Source organism: Streptopelia decaocto (genome assembly GCF_964273445.1).
Source record: "Streptopelia decaocto genome assembly, chromosome: 7".
In the NCBI taxonomy this organism is placed as follows: Eukaryota; Metazoa; Chordata; class Aves; order Columbiformes; family Columbidae; genus Streptopelia; species Streptopelia decaocto.
Genome location: NC_138661.1, coordinates 38,748,191 through 38,776,022, shown reverse-complemented (window position 1 = coordinate 38,776,022; position 27,832 = coordinate 38,748,191). Strand labels below are relative to the sequence as shown.

The following is a 27,832-nucleotide window of genomic DNA, read 5'->3' as shown; positions in this document are numbered from 1 at the left end:
ATCAGCTGATCCCGGCTGGCGACGAGGGGAGCGGGCGGAGGGCGGCGGGGGCGCGGGTCCTGCCCTGGCCGCCTCGCCTGCATGGTCGGGTCGCCGCCTCAGCCCCTGGGGGAGGAGAACCGGGACACCCCCCGGGCGCGGAGGGGTGGGGGGAGGAAGAAACCGCCGCCGGGACCCAACTCCTTAGTCACCGGGTGCCGGCGGGAGGAAGGGGAAGAAGGGTGGCCGCCGGCTTGTAAACAATAGCCTGGCTCGTGGCGCCCCGTCCCGTGCCGTCTTTGTTCCCCGCTCGGCCCGCTGCCGCCGCTCGGCGAGAGAAAGCCGGGGCTTCCCCCTTCCTCCCCGGCCGCTGCTTAGAACAAGCCGGCTCCGCGCAGATCGCAGCCCCAGGTAGGTGCGGGAGCGCGGCGCCGGCTGGCACCGGCGTTACGTAATACCGCCGGCTCGCGGGGGGCGCCCGCCGCCCCCGCCCGGCCCCGCAGCCGCCGCCGAGCCACAAGTGCCGCCCGCCGCGGGGCAATGCTGCCGGACCCGGGCTGCAGAACCAGCGGGGAGAGGGGGGTGCCGGGGGTCAGCCCGGAGAGGGAGCAGCTCTGTGCGGGCTGGGGAGGGGAGGCGGCCGAGGGCCGGTGCGGGGAGGCAGGGCCGGGGCCCCGCGCAGCCGGGAGGCAGCAGGTCGAGACAAAAGCGGGTCGGTGCGCGGGCTGCCCTTAGCGGGCGCTGGTGTCGGGGGCTGCTGTGGCAGCTGGGGGCGGAGGGGGAGAAAATCCGTCTGTCAGCCCGGCCGCGGCAGCGATCGGTATCCAGCGGTGCCAGAGGGAGCGCACAAAGAGAGCGGCTTTTTGTTTATCTGGTAAAGCACATCAGGAAATTCCCAGCAAATAAATGCTGTGAACCCTGAAGGAGGAGCTTAGCTGGGAAGTGAAAGCAGAGAATTTTCTAGTATTGACACAGTCCTGTGTGTGTGCGTACATGTATGTGCACTTGTGCATTTCTAATGTCTTTTTTGCCTCTGTGTCCCCAGCTGTCTCCCTCCGTTCTCTGCTTCAGGGAAATACTTGTCCTATCTGCTGAAGTACACTGGACTGTTTTTTTTTCTCATCACTGAAAATACATTATACACTTAAGCATATAAAGAACATATACTGGCACTTGGGCAGAACAATACATGAAACCAGCCACATTGTTTATTTTGGAGAAAGAAAACTTCATCTGTGCTTAACAAGACTCTTCTTGGGAGGCAGGTCAGTGTATGAATCTTATAGAAACATCTATTAATTATTTAAAACTAAATACAGACAGCATTCCTGTAGTGTTTTTTTCCCCTGTGAAAATACTCAATTTGCAACTGACTCTGGCATGTATGCTTGTTCAAAACAGAAACAGGAGGGAAAAACATTGCTTTAAAGAAATCTGAAGATGAGCGCCCACACACAAACTGCAGAGAAAGGACAGAACACAACACTCCTGTGCCAGGAAAGCTATGTTTGCAGTGGGACAGATGAAGCAATCTATGAGTGCGACGAGTGCAGGAGCCTACAGTGCCAGCGTTGTGAAGAAGAGCTGCATCAGCCAGAAAGGTTACGGAACCACGAACGGACCCGTATAAGACCCGGCCATGTCCCGTACTGTGACTCCTGCAGAGGTGCCAATGGGAACATAATGCACGCCAGTATGACAGGGTCGAGGCAGATAGCAGCAGTGAGGTGCCAGGTGTGCAAAATCAACCTCTGTGTGGAGTGTCAGAAGAGAACACATGCTGGGGGGAACAAAAGGAAGCACCCTGTCACTGTGTACCATCCTGGCAAAGCCCAGGAGCGTGAAGAGGAGGAGGGGATGGATGAGGAGACCAAGAGAAGGAAGATGGCAGAGAAAGTTGTGAGTTTCCTTTTGGTGGATGAAACTGAGGAAATTCAGGTAAGAACTGGTGTGGCTTGTTTGAATGGGTGAGATCCTTTAGTTTCTTAGTCTGACGCACTGCTCTGATGCATGATTAATACTTGAAGTGTAACTGGCAGCAATGGTACTAAAATGAGGATAGCCAGTTAAGTGGCACTGACTGAGCATCTTGGGCCAAAAAGACACAGTGCCTTGGAATGGGCTTGCTCACAAGTTCCTCAAAAGGTCAAGTTCATTAAAACCTATGTGTGGCAAGAGCCTCCTCTTGAGAGGCTTGCTAAGTGAAGCTGCTGAAAGAACTGACTCTGTATTGAGACATACATAGCTAAGATAAGAGCTCTCTGTGCAAAATGCTGATCATTCCTGAACAAAACTGAACTGAGAGTGTTGCAGTAGATACCCTGCAAATGGGAGTGCTGGCAGCCAATCTCCTACCGTATGACTAGGAGTGGGCACTGTACCAAGCAGTGCTAATGCAAGACTACAGCCCCCTGCTACGCTCCTTTAGCATCAGTAAATCCACCTGATTTTTAGAAATAGGACAAAACAGAAATAAGGGTCCAAAGTGTGTCATCCAAGTCCTACAGACACCATGGTTACACTACATTGCTTGTGACAAATATTATTTCATGTTAGCCTTTGGTGAAAGAGGGGGAAATTTGCCATCAATTTGAGGCAGGCCTGCTGGTAATAATGACAGAAATACTAGTTGACTAGGAACAGCCTCTCAGGAGGCATTGTTTTAGAGAGTCTAGCATTCAATATAGGCAGTTAAATAACTCTTCTATTTGTCCTTACATTTGATGAACAGAAGCACTTTATAGTGTTAAAATACTTTACAAATGTAAAACCAGCAATGTGTGAAAGTCACAAAGCAGGTTAACTACACAACTGAAAATTCAGCTTTTTCCTTTGGCTTCCAGTTTGCATCCTTCATGCTAAACCTCATTCAGGAGACACTGAAAGAAAATGTGTAGTCACCTGAAGACTCAATATCTGGTTGCTCTAATTTAGTATATTAATGCTACCAGTGGTAAAAAGAATTGTGAGGATACTCTGACTGTTACTATGATGGATACAAATAACTAATCTACAAATAATCAATGTTTCTGCCATATGTTGGAAGGAAATGTGACTTAACTATCTTTTATCTCATATATACACACACTCTTCTATAGTATAGAAATGTACACTGTGATTATACTGTAGTACAGAACAGATGCAAGATACTTGTGTCACGTTTTGGTCAGCTCAGGTGTACTGACTGTCAAATTCTTGTGGCTTTTGGAGGGGAAAGGGAAGAAAGGATGGCAGTCCTTACAACACACTGTCATAGAAAACATACTATGCAGAACACCTGTGACTGTAAACTGAGTGATTCCGTTTCAGGTGTAGCAGCAGTCCTAAGTTTTTATGCCTCACCTAAGCATGCAGATGCTTCCTTGTAGATCCAACTATGACTTTAAGAAACAGCCTTTTTAATAATGTTCATCTAGCCACTACAGCAAGCTCTGAGATGCTTTAGAACAGGTCTGTCCTGGCAAGCTGTTGACAAGCTGTGGCTGTGTGTGGTTGTACCAGTTTAAGTTATCTTTATACTCGTGAATCTGTAAGCCTTGTTGAGGCAGACTTCTGGCTGCCTCTTGTAAGCTGGTGCATTGGTATTTAAACGTCATGGGCAATAAAGTCAGCTTCCTTTTTGGGACAGCAGTGGCCCTTTATCAGATCGTAGCAATTTGGTCAGAACAGGGTTGAAAATGCTCTCAAAAATGATCTTGCTTCACTATCAAGATGTTGAATCAGAGCTCTTCCATCTAGAGTGATCTTTTCCTCATAATGGAATACTTACATGACATCTCACAGCCAGTGTCAAAGCAGTTTTAGAGTTTTCAATTAAAATACTTTGTGGCAGCTGTAACTTAAAGAGTTCTTGCTGTTGTAGTGATATTGCTGCTAGTGAGCATAAGGACCTTTATTTGGAGAGGGCTGTCAGATAATTAGCTTGCTCTGAAGACATCTTCTGTAGCATCTTTTGCTCTTGATAATTCCAAACAGGCAATTTAGCTACAGGAAAGTGATCCTCAGTCTTTTGTGCTTCTCAGTAGCAACATTATTGATGATTGCTTGGGAGAAATCCTTAAAATGTTCTTTATTTAAACCAACACTTTGTCCAAATATGCCAAAATAGTAATAACTTGAAATGTGGAGATTCAGGGTTTGAGGATGTGTGGCTTTTCAAGCTTGAGCAGGCAGGAGAATTATTTATCAGAATTATGGAGTCCAGCTATCTTTAACAATCTGTTTTCTGACCTTTGGAACTTGAAAATTATTGCATTAGTTAGGAAACAGGAGAGGCAACTGCTGATTTGCTGTCAGTGGTAGATTCTGCCATATCAATGTTAAATGCTAGGCCTACAAAAATGGGCAGAACTAGTTATGCTGCTGAGCAAACACAATGGATTGAAATACTTGATGTATACATTTTTACAAACCTCTAACTTGAAAGTGGCTCGATGAGATGGAAACAAGAGAGATTTCTTTTTGGTTTCCTTTGGAACATGGAGTTGTTAAGCTCGAGTGGTTATATTTAATCTTGTTGTTCCTGTTGGCTTCTTGGAGGTGGTAGCTCTAAAACTGAAGGACGTTTATAGTGTGTAAGCAATGACTGAGCTAGTTCCAGATTCAGAAACAACGCAGATTAATCAATAAGGATCTGTGCCTGAGCAAATTAGTTTAGCTGAGAGGTGAAAGTTCTGAGCTTGGGCTCAGCACTGCACTAATCAAGCTATGATAATTTTGAGATCTGCATAATTGTGCCATGTTGCACAGATGTGCTGGCCTGTCTAAATCTAGTTTAGAGCTTTTTGCACTTGCAGACATAACCATAAGCTCAGAAAGCTGAGGATTTCTTGTGCTAGTTTCAAATCCTCTCAATCAGGAAAGGTCCCACTTTTAAACCATCACTTGTGAAGCAGCTGTTTGTAGATAACTAATGGTAGCTCAAGTTCATACCTGTGAAATGCAAGCTTCTTTGTGATGTTCATCATAACAACACTATATCGGAGCACTTTAAGAAGAGGTGGGTTATCTCATGTTAAGAAAACTATGTTAAAAGTTAAATGCAAGTTTGTACTGCAAGTCTGTGAAGAACCAGAGAGAGAGGTTGTTCCCCATGCAGTCCCACACCAGCTGTCTCACACACCACACAGTGTGATGCTTTGCTACTCGTGTAAGTTAGTCCCCAAGCCATCTTGACCTACATGGCAAATTTTCCTTTCCTCTTTAGGATTTATTGCCCCTTATAGACCTGATTGACAACTTCTATCAAAAACAAATCTTGTCCATGTTTTACAAACTTACATCACCTGCAGTTTAGATGTTGTTCTAGGTCCTTTTTCCTCAGGCTGTCTTATGCAGTTTCTCTTTACGCAGTATTAAACTTTTGGCCTTAATCTCTTGCATATCTAAAGCTGGGACTTGAATCAAATTGTTCTTTATAACTGCAGGATCTACTTGGTAATTTTTCTCCTACATAGTCTATCCTCCTTGCTCATCTCTACTCAGAATGGTAGTATGGGGATTACTTTGTCAGTCAGTTGCTTTGGACTTGTCACTGCTCACGTTACATCTTCCGCATCTCCTCTTTGCCATGTTAGGCTCGAACCGGTGCCTTCTTTTTTTTGTGTGTGTGTAAATCCCCCAACTGAATCTCCTGATCTGCTCTGTCAAGCTGTCAGCTTTCCTTTCTCATCTCTAACTTGCTGAATTTTCAAGCAAGCATCATTCTGCTGTCATTACTGCTGCTCCTTGCACACAGGAGGCACTTCCCTTAAGAACTTACAGAATCAACTGATTGATCTTGTTTAAAACTCCCCTATATCTGTGGATCTATTAAGAAAAGTGCAGCAAAATACAACAATAAAAACATGACTTGGGGTAAGATAGTTGTTTTGAGTCCTGACGCCATCTCACTGTCTCTTGAACTTTTCCACTGGTCTGAATCTGTCTTTGTCTCTTGTACTTATGTTTATGCAGTTTCTCAAATAGTATCAATTTTTGCTTTGTCTTTATACAATACCTTTGCAATAGAGCTCTATAGCATAAAGGAGAGAGCCGTGTATCAGTTGTAGAGTGATTTACTATTTACTACCACTTCTGAGGTAGGGGAGAAGAAGTGCTCAACAACGCATAACGACAATTTGGTATTTTTATCGTGGGGAACAGACATTGAGACTTCTTAACACAGGATCAGAACTTGGTTGTAGTGTCACTAGTGGCTTCTATGATAACACTTTGTCCAAAGCACTAAGGACTCGGCTCATATACTTTATAGAAAATAGGGGACACGCTTGATTGTTGTTAGTCTGCCTTAGCGTTCACTGGTCTTTGACCAAACACTAACTGTTATAAGAAATTATCCAATCTGTGGGTTGCAATTAAAAATAAAAGGTATTGACTTTGTAGCCTGTCTTACTAAAGAGACAGGAAGAAAAGAAAGTTGTTTTTGTTTTTTTCCTTCTAGCTAGTCCCCAAAATATCCCCAGCAATATAATTTTTTGTGAGAGAAAGGAACATGCATTTATTAATGGGTCTCCCCTGAGATACCAACTATGAGCTCCCTTTTTTCAGTTAGCAGGGTCTTATTGTTTTGCCAATAGACATCTCCATTTCCTAAATCCAGACCCATGCCTTGAATTCTTTTTTTGTTCCTGCTAGCAGGGTTAGACGCCTCAGGATTAAGCTCTTTCCCTCAGCAAATACTGAGCAGAATCTATATAATGCTTTGCAGTCCATTTAGATGATGCAAAATGACCCGTAGCCCTTATTTAAATGCAGACCATTTTATACATTAATTAAATAACCAGCCTTCAACAGTGTAACAGTCCACGTATCCTCCTCTGTCCCCTCTTATTAAAAAGTTACACATACAGAGCGATAACTCTTTAAGGGGTGCTAGCTGCATTGCTTTTCTTACTCTTACTGTAAACCTGATTAAAGTACTGTGATTTTTCCTTATTACTTACTGATTTGAGCCTGGCCAAAGTCTGAGGATGAGTGAATGGAGTTGCTAGGAATGCCTTTTCTAGTCAAGTGTGCTTTATCTGTCAATGCAAGCTAATGTATGTCTTCTAAGAGAAGATCACAATCTCCTAAGTCTTATTGCTTGCCTCTGGTAGGAAAGCACTTGTTTAGCAGTAGTGCTAGTTTCTATGACACTCTTACTTGATTTACTGTTGGGAGAATGTTGTTTTGGCGGGGTGTGTGTGTTTTTTAGGGTAGCACAGTCAGCTGTAAGTTTCTGGGAATTTTAGTCCATATCCTGTGAACTGAAAAGTCACAGCTGGTATATTTGCCATGGATGCAAAGGAGGAAGAAGGAACATTGAAGGATCCAAATTTGTTTAGGTCAGTGTGATCTGGTGGATCAGGGTATGTAATTTCTGTCCCTCCTCACTGTTGCTGCACTGTTGATGAGTTTTCCTCCTCTTTGTGCTTCCAAGAGGTTTTGTTGCCAAAGTATTTTTGTGAATTTGATATCCTATAGTCTAGGAATTTTTCTCTTATTACCTTGTTATTTTTCAGTATTCCTCCATACCAGTCTGTTATCAGTTTTGCAATTCCCTTTCCTACACTAGCATTGTTTTTCTGTCCTTGGAACAAAGTAGTAGAAAAACTACCTAGCAATTGCTGGTTAGGAGTGTTCTTTCTTCCACTGGACACATACCAGTATTTTGAAGAGTATTTTTAGAAGGTGGGAGAGGAACTATCCGCTCAACAAACAGTCTCAGACTGACTCCTAGCTAATTTGAACATAGCCACTTACAAATCTTGCTTTTCCTTGGAACTGCTCCTACACGTTATTCATGATGCAGTTCTCCTGGGCCGTAATTAAAGTAAAATCTCTTGCTTGCTTCTTGTCTCTTTTGTCCTTATGCTGAAATGAGTGCTGGTGTAGAAGCAAAGGAGAGCATGTCACAGGTGAGAGAAGCTGGTGGCAAGCCACTCTGGAATTACACAAAGTTTCATTTGAGGAGTTCCTGAACTTAGTTCAGCTCCTGAACTAAACAGGGTTGGTGGGGGGAAGGGGATATTCTAGTGCTTTCTTTGCTGTACTCCTCTTTGCATTTATCCGATGAATCCTTTTGGGCTCCTGGGTACTGCTGGCAGGAGCAGGATTTGAGTGCTTTGGGATGCGTTCAAGAAAGGGAACTGGCAGCCTGCTGTCTTCCAGCCCTTCTGTCCTTTTCGTCTCAGCTGCTTCCTCACTTCTGCAAGGATCACTGGGAGGCAGATGTTGCTGCAGTGTACCTTCTACTTTTTTACCTGGGTTGTTAATGCTGTGCTTTAGGATCACATAGGCAGGAGTTTCACAGGGCTGCCTGTCAAAACACCCTGCAATTGAGAAAATAACCTGAGTAAGTATTTTCTAGAAAGAGTGAAACTGTAATACAAGTAAGTTTGTAAAAGCCCCTCTTAACAAGGATAGTGGTATAAAGTAGTGTCTGCACAGGTAATCTAGTTACCCTTTGTATTGAGGAAGACAGTTACAGCATGAGCTCACTCACTGACTTGTAGTCTTCTGGGCAAAATCTCCTCACTTGGATGTCTTCTCTGCTGCTACAGCTGTGACATTGGGGTGGTAATTGGTAGTTGTGTGGCCAAATTAACATCCATGGAGAATTGGAAAGGTACTTAGGATACAGAATAATTATTTCTGCTACATTGTTTCCTGTTCTCTTTAAGAGTTAGATGACACTCTTAAATCAGTGTTATTTCTGCAGCAGTTGCATTTACCTTAAAATCGTTATTAGTTTTGGGTTCTTGCAAAAGCAGTTTTTCAGTTAGCAAACAGGTTAGTGGGATGTCTAGTCTTACTTCTGCTTTCAGCAATTTCATGTAACTCAGCTGTCATCTAGGAGGGTAACTTGCCTGGTAATAGCAACATTTCAGTCAGTATTGCCTCTTGGGTCAGGGAGGAGTCCAATCAAATTGGGTTGCCTCCAATCTCCCTATGTTTTTTCCACCACTGTCTTAAAACCTTTGGAATAGGGTCTCTTTCTTTGGGTAGGGTTGTTAAGCAGGATTTAACTCTTATCTCTGTCTCTCTTAGGAAAAAGTCCTGTAATAGATAGACATGGGCTTCAGACATGGGCAGTCTGGCAGCCTCCACCCTTCGTTGCAGGGACCTGGAGGTCCTGTTGAGACTCATTCTGTTAAGCCTTGTACAAACACATGAAAATACTGTCACTGAATTCATTTTTCAGAGCTGTGGGAAGGAACAGGATAACTTTGGTCTGAAAAAAGTGGTCAGCTCAGGGACACTGTTTTTGTGGGTGCATATAAAACCTAATAGAATGAATCTGATCAGAACCCACAGGTGGTATTGCAGTGAAGGCAAACACACAGGTGCAGAAAACTGAAGCTTCAAAACCACTCCTAGTACAAATGCTTTTCTTTGGTTGAGCCAGACCTGCACCCATGCATGGAGAATAATATCAAAACTAGCTGCAGCTGAGGAGGAGTGTTGGAATTGAACCTGAAATCCTTTTTTGTGTTTGTCCCTTCCTTTAATTTGCACTCCCCCTTCTGGTGTCAGGGCACTTGTTTTGGGCTTGAGGCTCTGTAGTATTCTGAACTTAAAGATGCTGGTGTCCACTGACAGCTTGGTTGAAGTCTAGGAGACTACTGAGGACAGTAATGACAAATACATTTAAGTGTTTGCTGGGCCAGTGATTAATGTAATAACTTACTCCTGAATACTGGATTGTAACTACTGGTACGACATACACAATTTTATAAACTACTCCATTGACCTTTGGACTAATCCATTCGCTTTTGGGAAAACTCTCCCAAGCTAGGGTAAAATGTTTACATAGTAACAACTCTGAGCAGTGCAGTTAATGAAGTCTAATTTGAGATGTCTGTCTCCCATTATCCAATGCTGATCCACATCTTCTCTCTTTTGGGTCAAAAGCAGCCAATGTGCAATCATGTGCCAGCCAGTAACTGTGGGCATGACTGCTCAGCTTACTCCTCTGTCTTGGTGGCTGTGTGGAGTGGGCAAGAGACAAGCTTTTTCCTTAGAAAGCTTGTTAGAGTCTCTCTTTTCTACTCTGCTGTTTATTTTTGTCGAACTTTTAGGAAATTTATGTTTTAGAGACACTTATTTCTATATCAAATATGTTTGTGTAATTAGATTATGAATTTTAAGTTATATGTGGAAGACTCGAGTAATGACATAAGACATTTTCCATGGGAAGTCATGCAGAAGAAAAGGTATAGGAGACAAACTAAGGTAGAAAACTAGAGCTGCTTGGACTTATAAGTCAGCCTTGATTCTTCTGGACTACCTGCTTATGACCAAAGGCTTCTCACTTGTTTGGAGGCCTCTCAAAGCTGTGAGGGAGCAATGACCTCCTGAGGTCCATTTCAGCCTGAATTAGTCTATGATCTTAGCAGAAACAGAGTTTGAATTATGATAGTCCAGGGCCCCTCTCACGGCTCTGCTGATGTCATGGGTTTCTTAGCAGAGAGTTTCTCTTCCTCGCAAGGAGCTACCCCATCCTTTTTCTCACTTAATAGCAAGAAACAGTTCAGAACATCAACAAAAGTTTCTCCTCGAGCAAATGCAGGGAGTTTCTAGTTGCCTTTTTAATAGCCTATTGCATTTGAGTTGCTGGCATAAGCCAGCTGTGCTTCTCTGCATTCATGCATTGCCTTTCTGGCAGCGATTGTGAGGAGCTCTGCAGGGGTGTGGGTTTTGGTGGCAGCACTGGGCTGTGGTGCAGGTCATTCTTCTTAGATTTGTCTTATAGGCTTTAGTGAAAGGAAGAAATCTGCTTTATACGTTTCTCTTGTTTGTTTTCAATGTACACTGAAATACTGATGTAATGACCAATGGAAGGACCTGGGGCTTTAGGCACGCAACCATAGGAATTTGTGTAAATCTACCTCTGGATAGAAACTCAAGTTTTTAGAGTTAAAACACAACTGCCAGAATTTAGAAACTGTGTCATAAAGAATTGGTCTGTATTGAGGTGGGCAGATTTGACAGATCCATTCTGTTTCCAGGTTTAATGATTGATAGATAATCTTAAATCAATTATCTAAAATTGTCTCAGTTTTGTGTTTTAGAAGTTGAGGGCTGCTTAAAATGTTGCAGATCTTGTTTTAGCTTGCTTTGCTGTTTCTTCCCCTGATTTCAGGTGTGAGTTTGAGTTCTTGTAAGCATTGTCTTTTTAAAATGTTTTCCGAACTGTGAGCAGAATTGCTTGTATTGCCAGTGTTAAGTAATGCTTTAAAGCACATAGTACTTTTTCCCCCCCCACTTGATTGTTTAGACCACTTGTACTTGAAGACTGATTTGTTTCAGATGGTTGCAATTTTATGCTGGTATGTATTTGGATGTGCTGTTACAAGTCTTGTAGCTTGTTTTTTCATTCATCGAAAAGTGTGTTAATTTATATTCTCTTTATTGATTTAGTGGTTGTGTATCAGAATATATTGTGTGCTGGTTGTCAGACAAGTCTAATGCCTCATAAATGTAATTATTTATATGATGGTACCTTTCTTGATTGCAGAAAATGCTTAGCTATTAAAATACTCTGTTAAAATTAGGTCAAGCAAAGAGTAAGATTTCAAAACGCAACAACAGAAGTACCAATATAAGTCAAAATGACAGTGTAAGACTAGCAAATGGAGGTGCTCTTGATTTTTGTTTTGAGCTATTGTGTCGTCGTGGCACAGCTTTGCCTTTGTGTGCTGGTTCCATGAATATTAGCAAGCCTTAGAGGGTTCATAAAGAGTTTTAAAAGGAGAAAACTCCGGTAAAAATATCCGTTTCACTTAATGTGTTTGTTTTTCCTGGAGGCAGAGTTAAAGTTATATGAGTACAGGTCATTGGAAACTACACTCTATTTTATGGATTTTGTTCCTAAGCTTTTAACATGTTATTATTTTAATAACATTGTTTCCAGGAAATTAGTAGGCTGGAATGTCATTTTAGTAGTTCTTGTTTCTTGTCTCTTCCTAAACAGTTCTACTTTTATTATGACTCACATCTAGGAAACTTGTTCTGTTGGGTATAATAGATTTCCAAGTATGGGTGACAAAGAGGCTTCAGATCTAAATGCATTCCATGACAGTGTGGTATGAGTCTTTGTGTCCTCTTTAGAGAGGACTCCAGCTGTAAAGGTCTGTGTTTTTCCCTCATGAAGACCTTCAGCTCAGCTCAGCTTGGGTGGAGTGACTGCATGAAGGGCTGGATGACAACTGCTCACAGAAATGCAGTTAAAAATATAATAGAAGGTTAACCATGATTCTAACCTATGAAGGAATAAAAACTATTCTTTCTAGATTGTAATATTTGTCTAAGATCAATAACAAAAGTGTAAATGAGTTTCTGATACTAGAAATGGCAAAGTAGAGAAGGGGCTGGAGAGATGCCTCTGAGGTTAGACATACAAAGTTTTTATTCTGAACTGACATTGCTGTGCAATTTAAGGAAGGTTTCATATCTACCCTCTGCTGTTTATATCAGAGATGTGGAGTCCACATGGGAGTGGACACAGCTGTGGAAACACAAGTCCTTTGTATACGCAGCAGAGGGTGGTACCATGCTAGCTTCTCTAGAGTTAAGAAGCAAAACAGAGAAGTGGGACTTGAGCCCAATGGGGGTTAGTACTTCGACACACTTACTACACCCACTCTGACTTTAAATGTCTTAAAGGAACTTGCTCAAGGGAAGTAAATTTGACAATTGATATGGGGATTGTTGTGGATGGTTCTTTGAGAGTATGATCCCTGTGCTCAGCAGTGGTTAAAGAACACAGGTACACAAGAGCGAGGAGCATCCATGACAGACAAGCATATTCAGCAAAAAGAAGGGGCTTTTTTTGGTTGTGTTGGCTTGGTTTTTTGCTTCATTTCTTCCCCCTGCTGCATGCATGGAATTTGTTGTAACAGGATGTTGCAGGATCCAAAACTGACCGGGTCCATGAAGGGGTTAGACAATCTGTTAGAGCAGGGGTGTCACACTCATTTTTGCTGGGGGCCACATCAGCCTGATGCTTGCCTTCAAATGGTCGAATGGAATTTCAGGACTGTAAAAATGTAGGAGTAGTTACATTTATGCAGTCCTAAAATTACATTCGGCCCTTTGAAGGCAACCATGAGGTTGATGTGGCCCCCAGGGAAAATGAGTTTGACAGCCCTGCCTTAGAGGGTAGGCCTAGTGGTTCTATACCAAACACGACTGTCTAGAGGCAGCCACTGCTCAAAGTCATTTGGCATCTGACTACTGAAAGCTGGTAAAGCATGCAAGGAAGTCTAAAAGAGCCTTGAGCTTTAGAAGGGGGTAAGCTCTCAGTGCTTTGTGTGTCTGATTTGATATTCAGAGTAACTTTTCTGCTGGAGTGATCAGGATTATTGATTTCTTCTGCCTGGCTCAGCAATCTAGCTCTTCTTCCCACAATAAGTTGCCCTGGCATCAGCAGTTGTTAAAGTACATTGAATGTGAAAGAAAGCTGGTGGTGTGGACATTTGCATTAGCTCCACTTGGGACAATTTCATCTGCAGTGGAGAGTTTGTGTGAGTTGACTCCTGTTTCTTACTGGTGGGAATGCATTGCAGAACAACCTTTATCCCTGTGGTTCCTGTTGTCCTTTGTCTTCTGACATTACTGACGCAGCCCCTTCCACATACTCTCCCAAACGGATACCAGAATAATAACCAGTGCTGCCTAAAGACTGTGGTTATTAGTCCTGCCAATACTTAAGTAGCTGTTTGAAGACTGGTATTTCTTTGTACTGTTCAGGGAGCCCATAGCTGGAATCACTGGGTCTAGTTAGGCACTGACTCTGGCAAAAAGAGGGACTGACACCCTTATGGTAAGAAGTTTAGGAGGTGAGAGTTAAAACCAAAACAATCTGGAGAAGAAATTATCATATTCCTTTTTGCTTACATACACATAACCTTATTATATAATCACATCTGTGAACGTCTTTGGGAGCTATCCCATGAGCAAAGAACTTGCTTTCATCCACAGAATCATCTTCAGAGACACTAAGAGAAACTGCATCTGTCATCTAAACTACCTTCCTGATGACAAGCTAATAATCACAGCAAAAAAAAGCAATTGTCTCATGTAGATGTAACTTGAGTGTATCTTGGTGATCTCCCACAGGCACCACAAAATATTCTGTTGAGAGCATTTTGATTTCTCTGTTTTTTTCCTCACTGTGAGGCTGCCTTGAATGCTTTGGATCTGCAAAAAAAGCTACAACAGCCCCACAGTTCACAGTTTTTCTTTCTGGATGCTGTTTGTAACCACAATCTGGCACACTGGCTATTTTTTGTCACTTTGGCTGTTTTTTATTTTCCTTCAAAATCTGAATGCTGCTGATAGATTTGACCAGAGCAAATGGGGCTGGCTGAGCCTTAAACTAATTTGCTGATCTAAGAATAAACTTGTTCAAAGAAACCATTTATTACCTTATGGCCTCTGTGGATCATGTATCATGAGACCTTACAGCTGTACGTGTGGGGGGGAGATAGCCAAAGAGCTTCCAGAAGTTGAGAGATAGACGGGAGGGGATGGAAGCCCTGCTCCCGTCAGCTGACGAGGATTCCTTGAGGAGGGAATTGTGATGGAGGAGGTGAATTTAATCCTTCTCAAAAAGTGCCTTGTCATATTTTTCCCTATCACATAACATAACACATGGATAAAACCTCTTAGAAGAAGAAAAAGCAAGCGATAAACAAGCATAGCCAGAAACCTTTGAAAGTCAAGGCTATATTCTGCAACGAAAACAAGGCAGGCTCTTGTACAGAGCCCTAACCTGTTTCATTGCTTGTTTTTCTGTTTCCTGTTGTTCTAGTATTGAAAATGCCCTATTCTCTAACCTAAATAGCATGACACTTGTAATTTAATCTGTGTAAAGCCAGAATGAAGTTACCTGCTGAATGCTGTCTACTCTTTTCTGGTTTTGTGTTTGTATGTGTTTTGGTTGTTTTAAAAAGAAAGCACAATGCAGTAAGTTGTGAAATGGATCATTGTGGTAGTTGTGGCACTTCTGTAAAAGACAGTTTGACCTGCTTATAGGCCACCTGACTCTAGTGCACAACTTTGCTTTCTTCTCTGCCCCTCCTTCCAGCTGAAGGGTCTCCCAGCTGGAGAGCAGATGCAGCACAGCTGCACAGAAGAGCTTTTTCTCCCTAAACTGGTTCTCAGCTTCTGGATGAGGCATGTTAAGGTGACAAAAACTCTACACTGTTTTGCACCTGCATTTGGATGTTTGCCAGGAGTGCTACTGAGAGTGCCTGCTGTGCTCCAAGTAGCTGTTTTGGCAGACTTGAAAGTATTAATAGAGTTGTGCTCCCTTTTCTGAAAGGGCTGCTTCAGGTAACAGGTGAGGTACCAGAGGTTTCACTAGGCGGTAGTCACCATGAGGCATCACTTCCAAAACAGCCATGTGGTGGAACAACCTAAATCCCATTGATGTTTATGTGTTACAAAATTGCTTTCTAATATTTTGCTTTGGACTTCTTGCTGCTTCAGAAACTTATGATGAAATCTGAACAGGAAGTAATCACTCTTGTTAATCTTATGAATCCCCAAACCAGCTGTATTTTCAGTGTTGTCTACTCCATTTGCATCGAGATAATACTTCTCTCTCTCTTTTTTTTTTTTGGCAGGTAAGGAATGAAGAAGACTTTATTAAGAACCTGGACTGCAGTCCTGACCAGCATCTAAAGGTAGTGTCCATCTTTGGGAACACAGGGGATGGCAAATCTCACACCCTTAACCACACTTTCTTCTACGGCCGGGAAGTCTTCAAGACATCTCCAGCCCAAGAGTCTTGCACAGTTGGAGTCTGGGCAGCCTATGACCCTGTCCGCAAAGTCGTGGTAATTGATACAGAGGGGCTCCTGGGGGCCACTGTGAACCTGAGCCAGAGAACACGGCTGCTGCTGAAGGTCCTGGCCATCTCTGACCTTGTCATCTACCGTACTCGTGCTGACAGGCTCCACAATGATCTCTTCAAATTCCTTGGTGATGCCTCGGAGGCTTATTTAAAACATTTCACCAAGGAGCTAAAAGCTACCACAGCCCGCTGTGGCCTAGATGTTCCTCTGTCAACTTTGGGTCCAGGTGTCATCATCTTTCACGAGACTGTGTACACCAAGCTACTGGGCTCTGGTGAGTAGGCAGTAAGAAACTGAATTATAATGTGCTAAACGCTATCTATAAATTATCAGGTTGCATTGAATATTCAGAGTTCTTTACTACCACATAGAAGATGAGGTTTGAGTTTTGCTCTCCCTTGTCTTGGCCTGGGAGCCAGGCTATGGAAATAGCAGAACATTCCCTGATGGTGATCTGACTACCCAAGATCAGCTAGAATAATCTTCTTAGCCATCTGGACATGAGCACTGACTGGTCATGATGGGAGTTCTGCCAGCTGTAGGAGGGGTCATTGTAGAAGATCATGAGTATGGGTGATATGGCAGACGAAGGTGAAAACTGAGACACCCTGACATTTTGGCAGGGATACAGAGGATCCTGTTGCAAAAAAACCCCAACCTAAAATAAAATTCCATGTAGAAACTAGGATGAGCAAGAATAATTAAATTGATGAACTTCAGTACATACAAGTACCATCACTCTACTTTTTTAAATTCTGCGGACCAGTGTCATTCGGAGTCTGGTGTGAGATTGTGACTGAGGCTGCGGTGGCTCAGACCTGATGGTTTAGCACCACTTTTCTCTGTGCAAGTATCTGATGGCCAAAGCAGCAGGCCTGGCACACTGTTATTCCCATCACTTTCAGTATTTTTCACCAGTACTTTTAACTTGGCTTGTGTCACACTGGATTATGCATATTTAAATTATGTATTTTATTTGTATGTCTGAGTTAAATGCACTGTCCTCTGGAAGTCATGGTACATTTTGGTTTTGACTATACAGGGATATAAAATTATTATCTTGGCACCGTTTTTCCTGTGTTTCAAAAGGCATGATGAAACCTTTCTTCATTCTGTCCACTTCTGGTGCTTTGATAAGTGAGAGCCCTAATGAATTGGCCTGCAGCGGCTGAGGGTCAGTCCTGCTGTCTGTGAACATCTGGGAGGCTCCTGCCATGTAATACCACAGCAGCTCCCTGCTCCCCTGCGGTCTTATTTTGGCTTTTTGAACCAGCGAGGTCTTGAGCCTAGTGGAAGAACTTGGCATTCTTTCTGATTATTATTATTATTAGAGTGACTTCTTAATTACTTTTAACTTACCTAGCAAGGCAGTTCCTTTTCTTACATACCAATTTGCTGATTAGCAATGCAGACTTTCACATAGTTGTTGAAATTTGCCGTTTCAGCAGGTTGGACTTAAAGGTCCTTTGTGATAGTTGCACCTGTGTGCGAAGTCAGGGTAGTAAAAAAAAAATACATTTTTGTGATCACTTCTGATCATGGTAGGCCTAGGAAAGAAACCTCTTAGCATGTGGATTTGCAGCAAGCTGTAGCCACCTGTCATGATGGATAATTGAGATAAGTGTGTTTTATGTAGTTTCAGGGCAGAGAAGAAGGGGCCTGCCTTATCCTGAGATGTATGGCAGATGCTTGGGAGCAGGCAGAAGAATGTGGTCGGCTCTATGGAGTCTGACCTGATGTGTTCAGTTCTGAAGTGCTTCACTGTGTACAAAGGGTTGATAGAGGCTTGCTCATCCTTGTGACTGGGTTGGCAAGGAGAAAAAGCAGTCCATGTAAGGTTCATGTTCTCCACTTATCAGGGGCTACGACTAACTATACCAACTTATGGTCTGGTGAGAAGAGCTAGCAAGTGTGCTGACATGGAGTTTCCTTACACTGTGTCATAAATTCTTCTTATTCTGGATATCTGTGTTTCCAAACCTAGATGTTCCCGGTTTTAGATGGTCTTAGAATCTAAAGCTGTGCATCAAAAAACAGAATCTGCTTTTGGAAACAGTTTGTTTCTTTTCTTCCTTGCAAAATATAATAACTGTGTTCCAGATGTGTTAGAAGGTTTAATTAAGAAAACCAGCACTGTGTTGCATATGAAAGTACTGTGCAATTTAAATATTATTTTAAACAATCAGTTGTTTATATACTTGCTGATACTCTTATATATAGATCATCCTTCTGAGGTTCCTGAGAAGCTCATTCAGGATCGGTTTCGGAAGCTAAGCTGTTTTCCTGAGGCTTTCAGCTCAATCCACTACAAGGGAACAAGGACGTACAATCCTCCAACAGATTTCTCTGGACTTAGGCGAGCTGTGGAGCAGCAACTGGAGAACAATACCACTCGGTCACCTAGACAGCCTGGGGTTATCTACAAAGCACTAAAAGTAAGTGGAGAAGAGTTTGTCACAATCTTCATTTGTTTCACTGTTGCTAGTAACTGTCAGTTGCAGCTAATAAAGGTAGAGCACATGTCTGGAGATAAAGCAACTCTCCCATAAAAATGATGATTTTTGCCTAACAGCCAGGTAGGCTGGGGCATTTTTTTTTTTTACTTGAAAACAAACAAGCACCTTAGCAAAGACCCTAAAAGGTCGAGAAAAGTTGAAAAGCAAAACAGAGCAAAATCAAAAAGCTGAGCCAGGAAGAAACTGACTGGGGAAGAAAAAAATAGTTGATGATGTGAATGACAAGCACTTAATGACAGTGATTTACAAAGAGGAGACCCAGAAAGAGTTGCTGGTGAAACTCCTAAGAATGGCCTCAGCATAAGGGGAGGGAATGCAAGAGACTTGGAGGGAGTTAATGGTTGGCAAAACCTGGCACTGAGCATGGTGTAACCCAAGGGCTAGGAGGCAAAAGGAGGAAGGAGATGTGTTGGTAGCTAGGAAACAAGGTGGGATCAAGGCAAATGATGGATCATTTCAGAGGTACTGCATCAGATGAGAAGCATGATGAAAAGGAGTTAGAGAGAGCAGCTGGTGATTTTTTTTTTTTTTTTTTTTTTTCTTAGAAGGTTCAGCTTGCTAGGATGTCAGAGAGATTTTTGAGTCTTCAAATTTGCAGTCTGTCCTACAAGTTTCCACACGTTCCTACCACTGCCTGATTAACATCATATTTTCATTGGCCTGAAGAGCACATTTGTCATCAGGGAGGGGTGGGCAGAGCTGGGGCATATCTGCAGAAGGTGGCAGTGTTAGCAGGCTTTTGTGGTGTTAGTCACAGCTGTTGGAGCAGATAATTCCAGCTGCTCTGTGTTTGGGGTAGCTGAAGCACAGAGGGAAGTATCAGGGCAACATGTACATGGATCTTTGCATTAAGGAGCAGAAAGGCAGCAAGAGGAAAACAGCTGAAGTGGTTAATTCCAGTATCATTTCTAGGACTTTATTGCAACAATCAAGTAATTCAGTTTCAGATATAGCTTCTAGTGTACTAATATGTTCATGTCCAGTAAAGTGGTTTCTGTGTTCAGATCAGTACTAACTACCAGTGAACATTTTTTTGCTTCACTCCCAGAGGACACAAGGCTTGCTAGAGATCTGTGTCCATCTCCTCTAACTTTTGGGTCCATTGACCAGTACCAGTCAACCTTGAAAGTGATCTTGAGGGTAGTTTCCTTGAAATTCTGTGAAGTCAGATGTCTTTGTAGAGATCTTACCTGAGAGAAGCCGTGCTGAGTGAGATATGTATGCCTGTGTGTGCAGTCAGCCCTCGTTAGACGGCAGAGATGCTCCTCCCCAGGAGGGCAGAAGGAAGAAGAGAAGGGTGGGCAGCCACTGTAGTTACCTCAGTTGTAGGAAGTGTTTGTTAGATCTTATGCCTTCATGGGTCTCCATCAAGAAAAAACAACCATTTGGTTGTTTGGTGGTTTTTTGTTTGGCTGGTTTTGTGTGTGTTTTGTTTTGTTTTGTTTTGTTTTGCTTTGGTTTTGGGGGGTGGGGCATCTTGGTGGTGGGGTGTCTTTTGTTTGTTTTGGTTTTGTTTTGTGTTGTCTTGTTTTGTTTTGTTTGTTTTTAATGTAACACCCAAAAGAACTGAAAAAGTGTGCTAAGGCTAAGGACTGACTGAATGTCAGAACAGGTGCTCCCAGGAAAGGGAACAAATCCGTTTGTCTCAGTTTCACCAGAGAAGCATAATGGTTCAAGGGACCAGAGGTAAGCTGAGGGCAGCACTCTATGAGCTGAGGGACAAAGAATGTGTCTTCATGTACTGTGAGAAATGACTCTGAATTTCCTTCTGGAGGTTTCCAGAATGCAAAGCCCTTTTAGCAAGCACCCTGCTATTTTGGGTACAGGGTGTATGCACAAAGGTGTATGCAATCTTCCACCACCCATTTCTGCTGTAAAATTAAAAGTAGGGGCAGGAGGAGAAGACTAAATATCTTAGGAGCATTTAGGTCACTTCCATACAAGTGCAAGATTGTCTTCTTGTTTGGTTTCTAATCCTTGTCTTGGTTTCCAGGTTAGTAAGACATGATTTGTTAGCTGTGTAGCTCCTTCCAGTAGAGGAGCTCATGCTTTTGATTGCAAAAGCTTTCATAAAATGTCTGCATTGGTCTCAGTCCCTCACCAACTCATTCTTTCCTGTTTGGCAGGCTCTGAGTGACCGCTTCAGTGGGGAGATCCCCGATGACCAGATGGCTCACAGCTCTTTCTTTCCAGATGAATATTTCACATGCTCCTCTGTGTGCCTCAGCTGTGGGTACGTAGACGAGAAATGCACCCTCATCCTGCTAGAAGATAGTGCTGCCCTGGTCTACAGCCACAGAATGTGAAGTTTCTGTGACATCCTGATACCACCTATTATCAGCTAGTACTTCCAGGCAGAATTTGCTTGAAATTCGACTCTTATGTGAATTGGACAGCTGCTGTTGCCATGTCCCAGCTGGATGTATGGTCTTTGCTTATTCTGTTTGTGTGTGTGTGGCTACAAACCTGTTCTGCCCACATCTTTTCCCTGGTGCACACAGGGCAGGAATAAATGAATGTCTAAAGAAATCCCCTGAAAATTCCTATGATGACTTTTCCTGGCATTTTTATTACCTAAACAGCATAAAGAATCCTAAAGCACAAATCATCATGGGCCTGTGCTGTGTTCAGTGACTAGGTCTAATCTGGTTTACCTAGATCTTTGCTTGTAGCTCTCTGGGAAGAACCTGAAGATTGAGGCTGGAAGGGCAGTAGATGGCAGTCAGTGCTCTGAGTCTGTGAGCAGTCTATAGCAGCCTGATGTTATGGCTGATTATGCTTCTGGAAACATTTTCTCTTAAATGTGATATAGTGCTGCATTCTTGCTCTTTTATGCTCATTAGAGAGCCCCTAGCAGCTCCTTGCAAAGGCTGCAGTGTTAACACTGTCCTGGTTGATTTCCAGATTTGGGGAGTCCTTCCTGAAATTCTCTGAAATTGCTACAGCAATCATTTCCTGCACTGAACTGTTGTGTGGTCCTGCTCTGTGCTGTGAAACAGTTGGTACATCTCCTTCCAAAGAGCCTGCCTTTCAATCATGAATGATGTCATTGCTTTATGTACAATTGTGAAAATGGTTTGGGGTTACAACACCTATACAAATGCAAGATAATAGCATAAATAAACTCTTGGTGACATCTGTCCCATATCTAACAGCATCAGCTCATGGTTTGCTTTTGCATATTCAGGTGTGGCTGTAAGAAGAGCATGAACCATGCAAAGGAAGGTATCCCCCATGAATCCAAAAGTCGATGCAGATATTCTCACCAGTATGATAACAGAGTCTATACTTGCAAGGTGAGTAGCAACACAGGGACCAGGTCTGAAGGATGGAAAAGCATGGCCCAGTAAATGAGGAATATCACAGGCATGTGTCTGTTTTCTTGGATTTTTTTTTCAAATGGGAGAGATGCTCATGGCCTTGATGAAAAAAAAAAATGGATCCCCATTGAACTTGTATCTGAAGATACAAGAGGAGGTCATCACCTCTGTGTGCTGTGTGTCATTTGCTAGCTAAATTGTGAATCCAGATGCTCTCACCCTGTGTGATATTTACCTTCCACACGCTTGATGTGGTTATGCTTATTTGCTTATGCTCATCGCTTGGATCGCTTGGTATTAGCCAATTTTTCTGAAGAATGTATTCCAGAGATAGGAAAACTTTCAGCTACGATCATCACTTTTCTTATTGTAGACATATTTCCCTGATGTCATTATTGCCAGGGGGTTTGGTTTTGGTTTGTTTTTAAATCAGTTTTGATCAGTGCTCTCCTTTGCTGTGGAGACTGTATGCCAATTATATGCTTCGTGTCACCAAACAGCTGCAAGACCTTGAGTCTGGGATTCCCAAGAGTGCAGTATTAATTGAGCCTTTGTGTTATAGGCCTGTTACGAACGAGGGATGGAGGTCAGTGTGGTGCCAAAAACCTCTGCTTCCACTGACTCCCCTTGGCTGGGCCTTGCCAAGTACGCCTGGTCAGGGTGAGTACTGCAGCTAAGATATCTCTGATCGCTGGTGCCTCTATACTGCCTGGTGCACTGGATGTCAGTATCTCATTGATGTAACCCATCCTGCCCTTCTGCAGATACGTGATTGAGTGCCCCAACTGTGGGGTAGTGTACCGCAGCCGACAGTACTGGTTTGGCAACCAAGATCCTGTCAACACTGTAGTGAGGACAGAAATTGAGCATGTCTGGCCAGGGGTAAGTCTGGTTGCTGGATAGTCTTTGTGTATGTGTGCAGCCACACACGTTTATGTTGGTTCTTCTGGACATTGATGGAGAAGAGGGATTTGCTTTCGTTAAAGCTGGTCCCTGTCTCTGCTGTTTAAAAGAACCTTTACAAGGGCCTTCAGTCATCTTTTGGCTGTCTTGAAATGGCTGACTTGCCAGTTTGTGAACACTTTGAATGATACACTATTAAAACCTACCCCTGTGTTTCAAAGCAGGACTGGTGAATTTTTTCTCATGTTCACCCTCCAGTTTAACAGGAGTTGCAGAACGATCTGCTTCTAAAAAAAAAATAAAATTCCCTGTTTATTCTTAAATGAATATCCATTTCATTCCAGACTGATGGATTTCTGAAAGATAACAATAATGCAGCCCAGCGTTTGTTGGATGGGATGAATTTCATGGCACAATCAGTATCTGAACTTAGCCTGGGACCCACAAAAGCTGTGACCTCCTGGCTGACGGACCAGATTGCCCCAGCTTACTGGAGACCCAACTCTCAGATCCTGGTAAGTGGCAGCTGCTGTACACAAAAGCTTTGCATAGCTAAAAGCCGTTTTCTGCGCCCTTTAAGTAGCATTTTGCAGATTCCAAATGCTTTCTTGTTTTATTGTAGCAAGCTCTTCTCCTACAATTTTGGGAACCCTGAAATGGTTTTAGCTCTTCCCATTCTTGATTTAGCCAGAGAAAGTATGAAGATAGACTCTGCCCATTCCTGCTAAAGAGGCTGTTTCCTCCCTACTTTTTGTGACCTCCTCTGCCAGCAGTATCACAGAAAATCCTGGCTTGCATGAGCTTGCTCTTCAAAGAAAAGAATCAAGGTCTTAAATCTGGCTACTGCAGTTGATAGTACTGTTCATATAGGTACAGAGGTTAAACTCTGGTATTATACCAGATGCAAAAACGTGGCCCCAACAATTCAACCAGGAAAGGATTCCCTGTGTCTTACAGGAAACAGATATTCAATGAAAACTGCCTTCTGAATTCTTAACCCCATAAAGATCAAATACCCACCATTCAGCCCTGCATGCTGTGGCTGTAATTACTTGTCATTGTGAATTGTAGCAAACTGTTAGCTTAACCACCGTACATCTATGTGTCTGAATTGCTTCCCCAGGGTAAAGTTACGGGGCTGGTAGCACAGAAGTCTGAGGTGCAACTATATTTTTCACCATTTCAGTTCTGCTCTCTGGTTTTCTGTTAAGGAAGATCAAGCTAACAGTTTTTCTTTCTATGTTGTTCTGATTAGAGTTGTAATAAATGCAACACACCTTTTAAAGATAACGACACTAAACATCACTGCCGGGCCTGTGGAGAGGGCTTTTGTGATGGCTGTTCTTCCAAGACCCGTCCAGTGCCTGAGCGAGGCTGGGGACCAGCACCAGTGCGTGTGTGTGACAACTGCTATGAAAACAGGGGCATCCAGTTAGGTAATTTTGAGTTGATTGTGACAGAATTATCCCTGGGCAATAGTTAGTCTGAAGTCCTTGTCCCTGGCTTCTGGATCACAACCGTTCCCATTGGGTGTAGACCATGTTGTTCTAACTGGGCTTTGGCATAATGTCCTCAGTAGGGAAGCTCAAGAGCTCAATGTCTTTTGGCAGGAAGGTGACCCTTGTGATGAGCTACCAGATATCGGGCCCCTGACAAAATTATTTTCTAATTGAGTCCTTACTTTGTTTTCCCAGCACCTGCTGATTGTGTAGAGTGAGCATCAGAGCAGGGGTGCTGCTGTTTCCTCAGACTGTGTATTTTGTCCATTATTGCTGAAATGAAAGTGAATACTCTGCAATCCAAGATTGGGGATGTGAGATATAAAGGCTGAGGAGAAGCCCCAAGTTGCCTTTTGGGTTTGCTGCTGTTTTTGGCTAATGTAAATTAACTGAAGCTTGGCGCATGTTGTGCTGGACTGACGTGTTGAGCCCTTTATTCTTGTGTTGTGCAGATGTGGCTGAGCTGCCATCAGATGAAGAAGGGGGGACACTTATTGCCAGAAAGGTGGGGGAAGCTGTGCAGAACACTCTTGGAGCAGTGGTGACAGCCATGGACATTCCCTTAGGTGAGCTCTTTTCTCTTCTGTTGGATTTTTTTTTTTTTTTTTTGTCTAGATGCATTTTTGGTTTCACAGAGCAAAACTTCTGATTAAACTTAGTTTGTGTGACAGGCTGGCACCTCTGCTATGACACCTGTTGGTTGAAAGTTCTAGAGCTCCCTGCACCTCTCTTGCTTGATGTTTCGTCTTGGTTTTCAGCACGTTGTTTTGCCATTCATACCTTCTCTTTTCTCCCTGTCACGCAAATCTGTGTGCACCAAGCTGTGAGTAATTCATGCTCCCCTGATACATCACTGCAGTGACCTGCCAGCTGGAGTTCCCTAAAGACTGGCCAATTAGGAAGCACTTTATCAGGTTTGATTTTCTTCCAGAGATGCTGAGTGCCTTTTAAGTGTTCATGGATACTGCTGGCACTTGGTACTTATGCAGGGGAGGGCTGAGAATCTCAAGCTGTCCAGGTTGGTAACAATGAGAGAGTAATCAGTAACGTAGTCTTTAACGGTGAGCTTAATACAATGAAAGTCTGATGCTCTTTCATGTGCTGTGTGGCAGCGTATGGCAGCAAACACTTTGCATTTGGATCTTCTGTTGTTGGACTTGACCTCCTACTCACTGCATAGATCATCATTCCATTGCTTTGCCTACAGCATGTCCTGCCATCGCCCTTGTGGGTGTTTGTTGCCCAACTCAATAAAATGCAGAATAAATCCCTTTCTCAGTTCAGACAGTACATGCATTTCTGAATGTTTGGTTTGGTGACTGTGGGTTTTTTTTGGCCACAGCTGAAACTGAAGGTAGGGAAAAGCAAATGTCTCAACCTCTGGTAGAGTCTGAGTAAGGGGAGATGCCGCCATTTAAGGATAAACAATGTACCCCTTTGAAGAGAGGCAGAATGTGGGAGAATAGCCTAAAGGGCTGGCCATTGCACTGAAGTATTCTGACAGACCTCTTATTCCCCTTAATGGCAGTGGTATGACTTGCAGCGTGCGAGTACTTCCACTAGGGTACATTCTTGACATGTTCACATTCACAGATTTTCTTCTCCCTCTTTCTCATCCCCCCACCTCACTTCCTCCATAGGTCTGGTCAAAGATGCTGCCCGACCTGCATACTGGGTACCAGACCACGAAATCCTGCACTGCCACAACTGCCGGAAGGAATTCAGTATCAAACTTTCCAAACACCACTGTCGGGCCTGTGGCCAGGGATTCTGTGATGAATGCTCACACGGCCGCAGAGCGGTTCCCTCTCGTGGATGGGATCACCCAGTCCGAGTTTGCTTTAACTGCAATAAAAAGCCTGGTGACCTTTAACCCCAGGCTCTTCTCCAGATCTTTGCAATTCCTTATGTTCTCAGGGTTACAAATGAAAATATCTGGTCTCCCTTTCACCTCTTAACCTGTTGCAGCCAGAGTGCATGTTTCCAGTTTCTGGCCTCCTCTCGTGTTATATCCATCTTGGAACACTGGGAATGAGCTTATGTTCAGCCTCTAGGTTTTAATTTCAAATTAAGTGGGGAAGGGAGGGAGCTCCCTTGTAAATCAGCAAACCAAAATCCAGTGTATTTTATTCAAATTTAAAATATATATATCTATATATATCTATGTATAATTTAGTATATTAAGAATGCAGTTGGCTAATGAAGCTTTGAGTATTCCTAGTTCAAATGATGGATGGTGGTGTTCCTAACTATACTGGATCAGACTTTTGGCCTTCTGATTCTTCTTGTGGAACGTCTTGCTGATCATGATGTCCTGTGAGGAAGGTTTGGACTCTGTGCTGCCAGGAAATCTCCAATGTTGATGTATGAGTTTCGCCTGGTAATTCAACCAACCGTACATCTGGAGGTGCTGTACTTCTGGTGATGGAAGATTAAACCCAGATTCATTGGCAAGTTTCTTTGAACTGTGGTATGAGCAGTGTGGTCTTGCAGTGCAAGAGGTATCAAGTTGAAATAGATGCCCTGGTAGAGACCAGCGGAGCTCTGAAAGGTGAAGCAAATCACATGGCACAAGGCAAAGCATTCTGATTTTGCCGTTTCAACTTCAGTACCAGATCAAAAGGTAGCAGGGTCTTGCTCTCCCTGACAATGTTCTCATGTACTCAGGTTTTCTTAAAGTTTCTCTGCCAGCTTGTTGCAGTTAAAAGTTTTGTCCAGAGCAGAACAGGAGAACAAGTTATGTACACAATTCTGAAATATGAAGTTTGAGTTGTTTGGGTTGTGATGACTTTTCTTTTCCCCCAATTTTTAAGTGATCCCGGAGTCTATGGAGCCTGTGTGTTCTCAGACGTGGTTGCATAGAAACTGCACATATTGGATTCACCTTTTCCTAATAATATGAACTTAAAAATCCACCTGGAAAATGGGAACCTTTCTTCTTTGCTCCTAGCAACTGGCACTCACTGGACTTCATCCTTTTATTAAAGGACTGCAATGAATTCACTGATTTTATTATCAAACCCACAACTTAACCTAACTAATACTGTGTTGTACTGTGGATTTGTGGTTCCAGTTATGAGAAGTAAGAGACCATTGTGGATTGAACTGCCTAAAATTCTCCCTTCTTGACTTACATAGACAAGAATTCTTCCACCACATGAGAGCTGTCTCCTCTTGGAGTGGCTGGAGTTTGATGCAATGTCCCGGAACTGTGATTTTTTTTTTTTTCTCCAGCTTATTAAATGTGCTCTTGTGTAGATGAGTGCCCAACACCCTGGTTTAGGACTGTATTATTAAATTAACTGATATAAAAGACTTTATCTTCTGAACAAGCGTACTGACTTTTTTCCTTGTAACAAGTGGTCCCCACTTTGAAAGAACAGACTCACAAAGCGACTGCCCCTTCACAACTACATCCAACCTACACATGGGAGTAGACTTGGAAGATGTTCCAAGACGCCTTTGGTACTGGCTGAGTTTACTGGGGACTGCCTAAATGTTTTTGTAAGCAAAGTCTGCCATAAACCGACAGTTGCCCAAGGGAGGGCATGAGTAGGTAGAAGTCCTCTCTTCAAAGACATTCTGCACATCCAGCATAATTCTGTGCTTCAAAGTATTTTTATTTTTTTAATGGATGAGCAATGTGTTCTTGGTTTGTAGGCTGTGCCCTGTGTGCCCTTTATGCATGTGGCTTCACTACCATGTTAATGCACAAAGAGAAAGCAGCCATGACATTCCTTGTATAAAATCTTTGGCATCTGTTTCAACAA

General features: G+C 43.0%; 1 protein-coding gene across 1 annotated transcript; it reads left to right on the top strand.

The window, feature by feature from the left end:
* Positions 1-27,832, top strand: ZFYVE1 (zinc finger FYVE-type containing 1). Its single transcript, XM_082058951.1, has 13 exons — positions 1-390; positions 1,025-1,244; positions 1,381-1,917; positions 15,594-16,098; positions 18,045-18,259; positions 20,467-20,573; positions 21,528-21,636; positions 22,223-22,320; positions 22,425-22,542; positions 22,908-23,078; positions 23,819-23,999; positions 24,515-24,628; positions 25,703-27,832. Exons 3-13 carry the CDS (start codon positions 1,420-1,422, stop codon positions 25,933-25,935), a joined length of 2,349 nt encoding a protein of 782 aa, XP_081915077.1. The 5' UTR covers positions 1-390; positions 1,025-1,244; positions 1,381-1,419; the 3' UTR covers positions 25,936-27,832.

Excerpts from the sequence above, each read along its gene's own strand:
- ZFYVE1 (XM_082058951.1), top strand. The coding sequence starts at position 1,420 with ATGAGCGCCCACACACAAACTGCAGAGAAAGGACAGAACACAACACTC. Across the intron at positions 1,918-15,593 it reads ATGAAACTGAGGAAATTCAG|GTAAGGAATGAAGAAGACTT; the intron begins GTAAGAACTGGT and ends TTTTTTTGGCAG. Across the intron at positions 21,637-22,222 it reads ACAGAGTCTATACTTGCAAG|GCCTGTTACGAACGAGGGAT; the intron begins GTGAGTAGCAAC and ends TTTGTGTTATAG.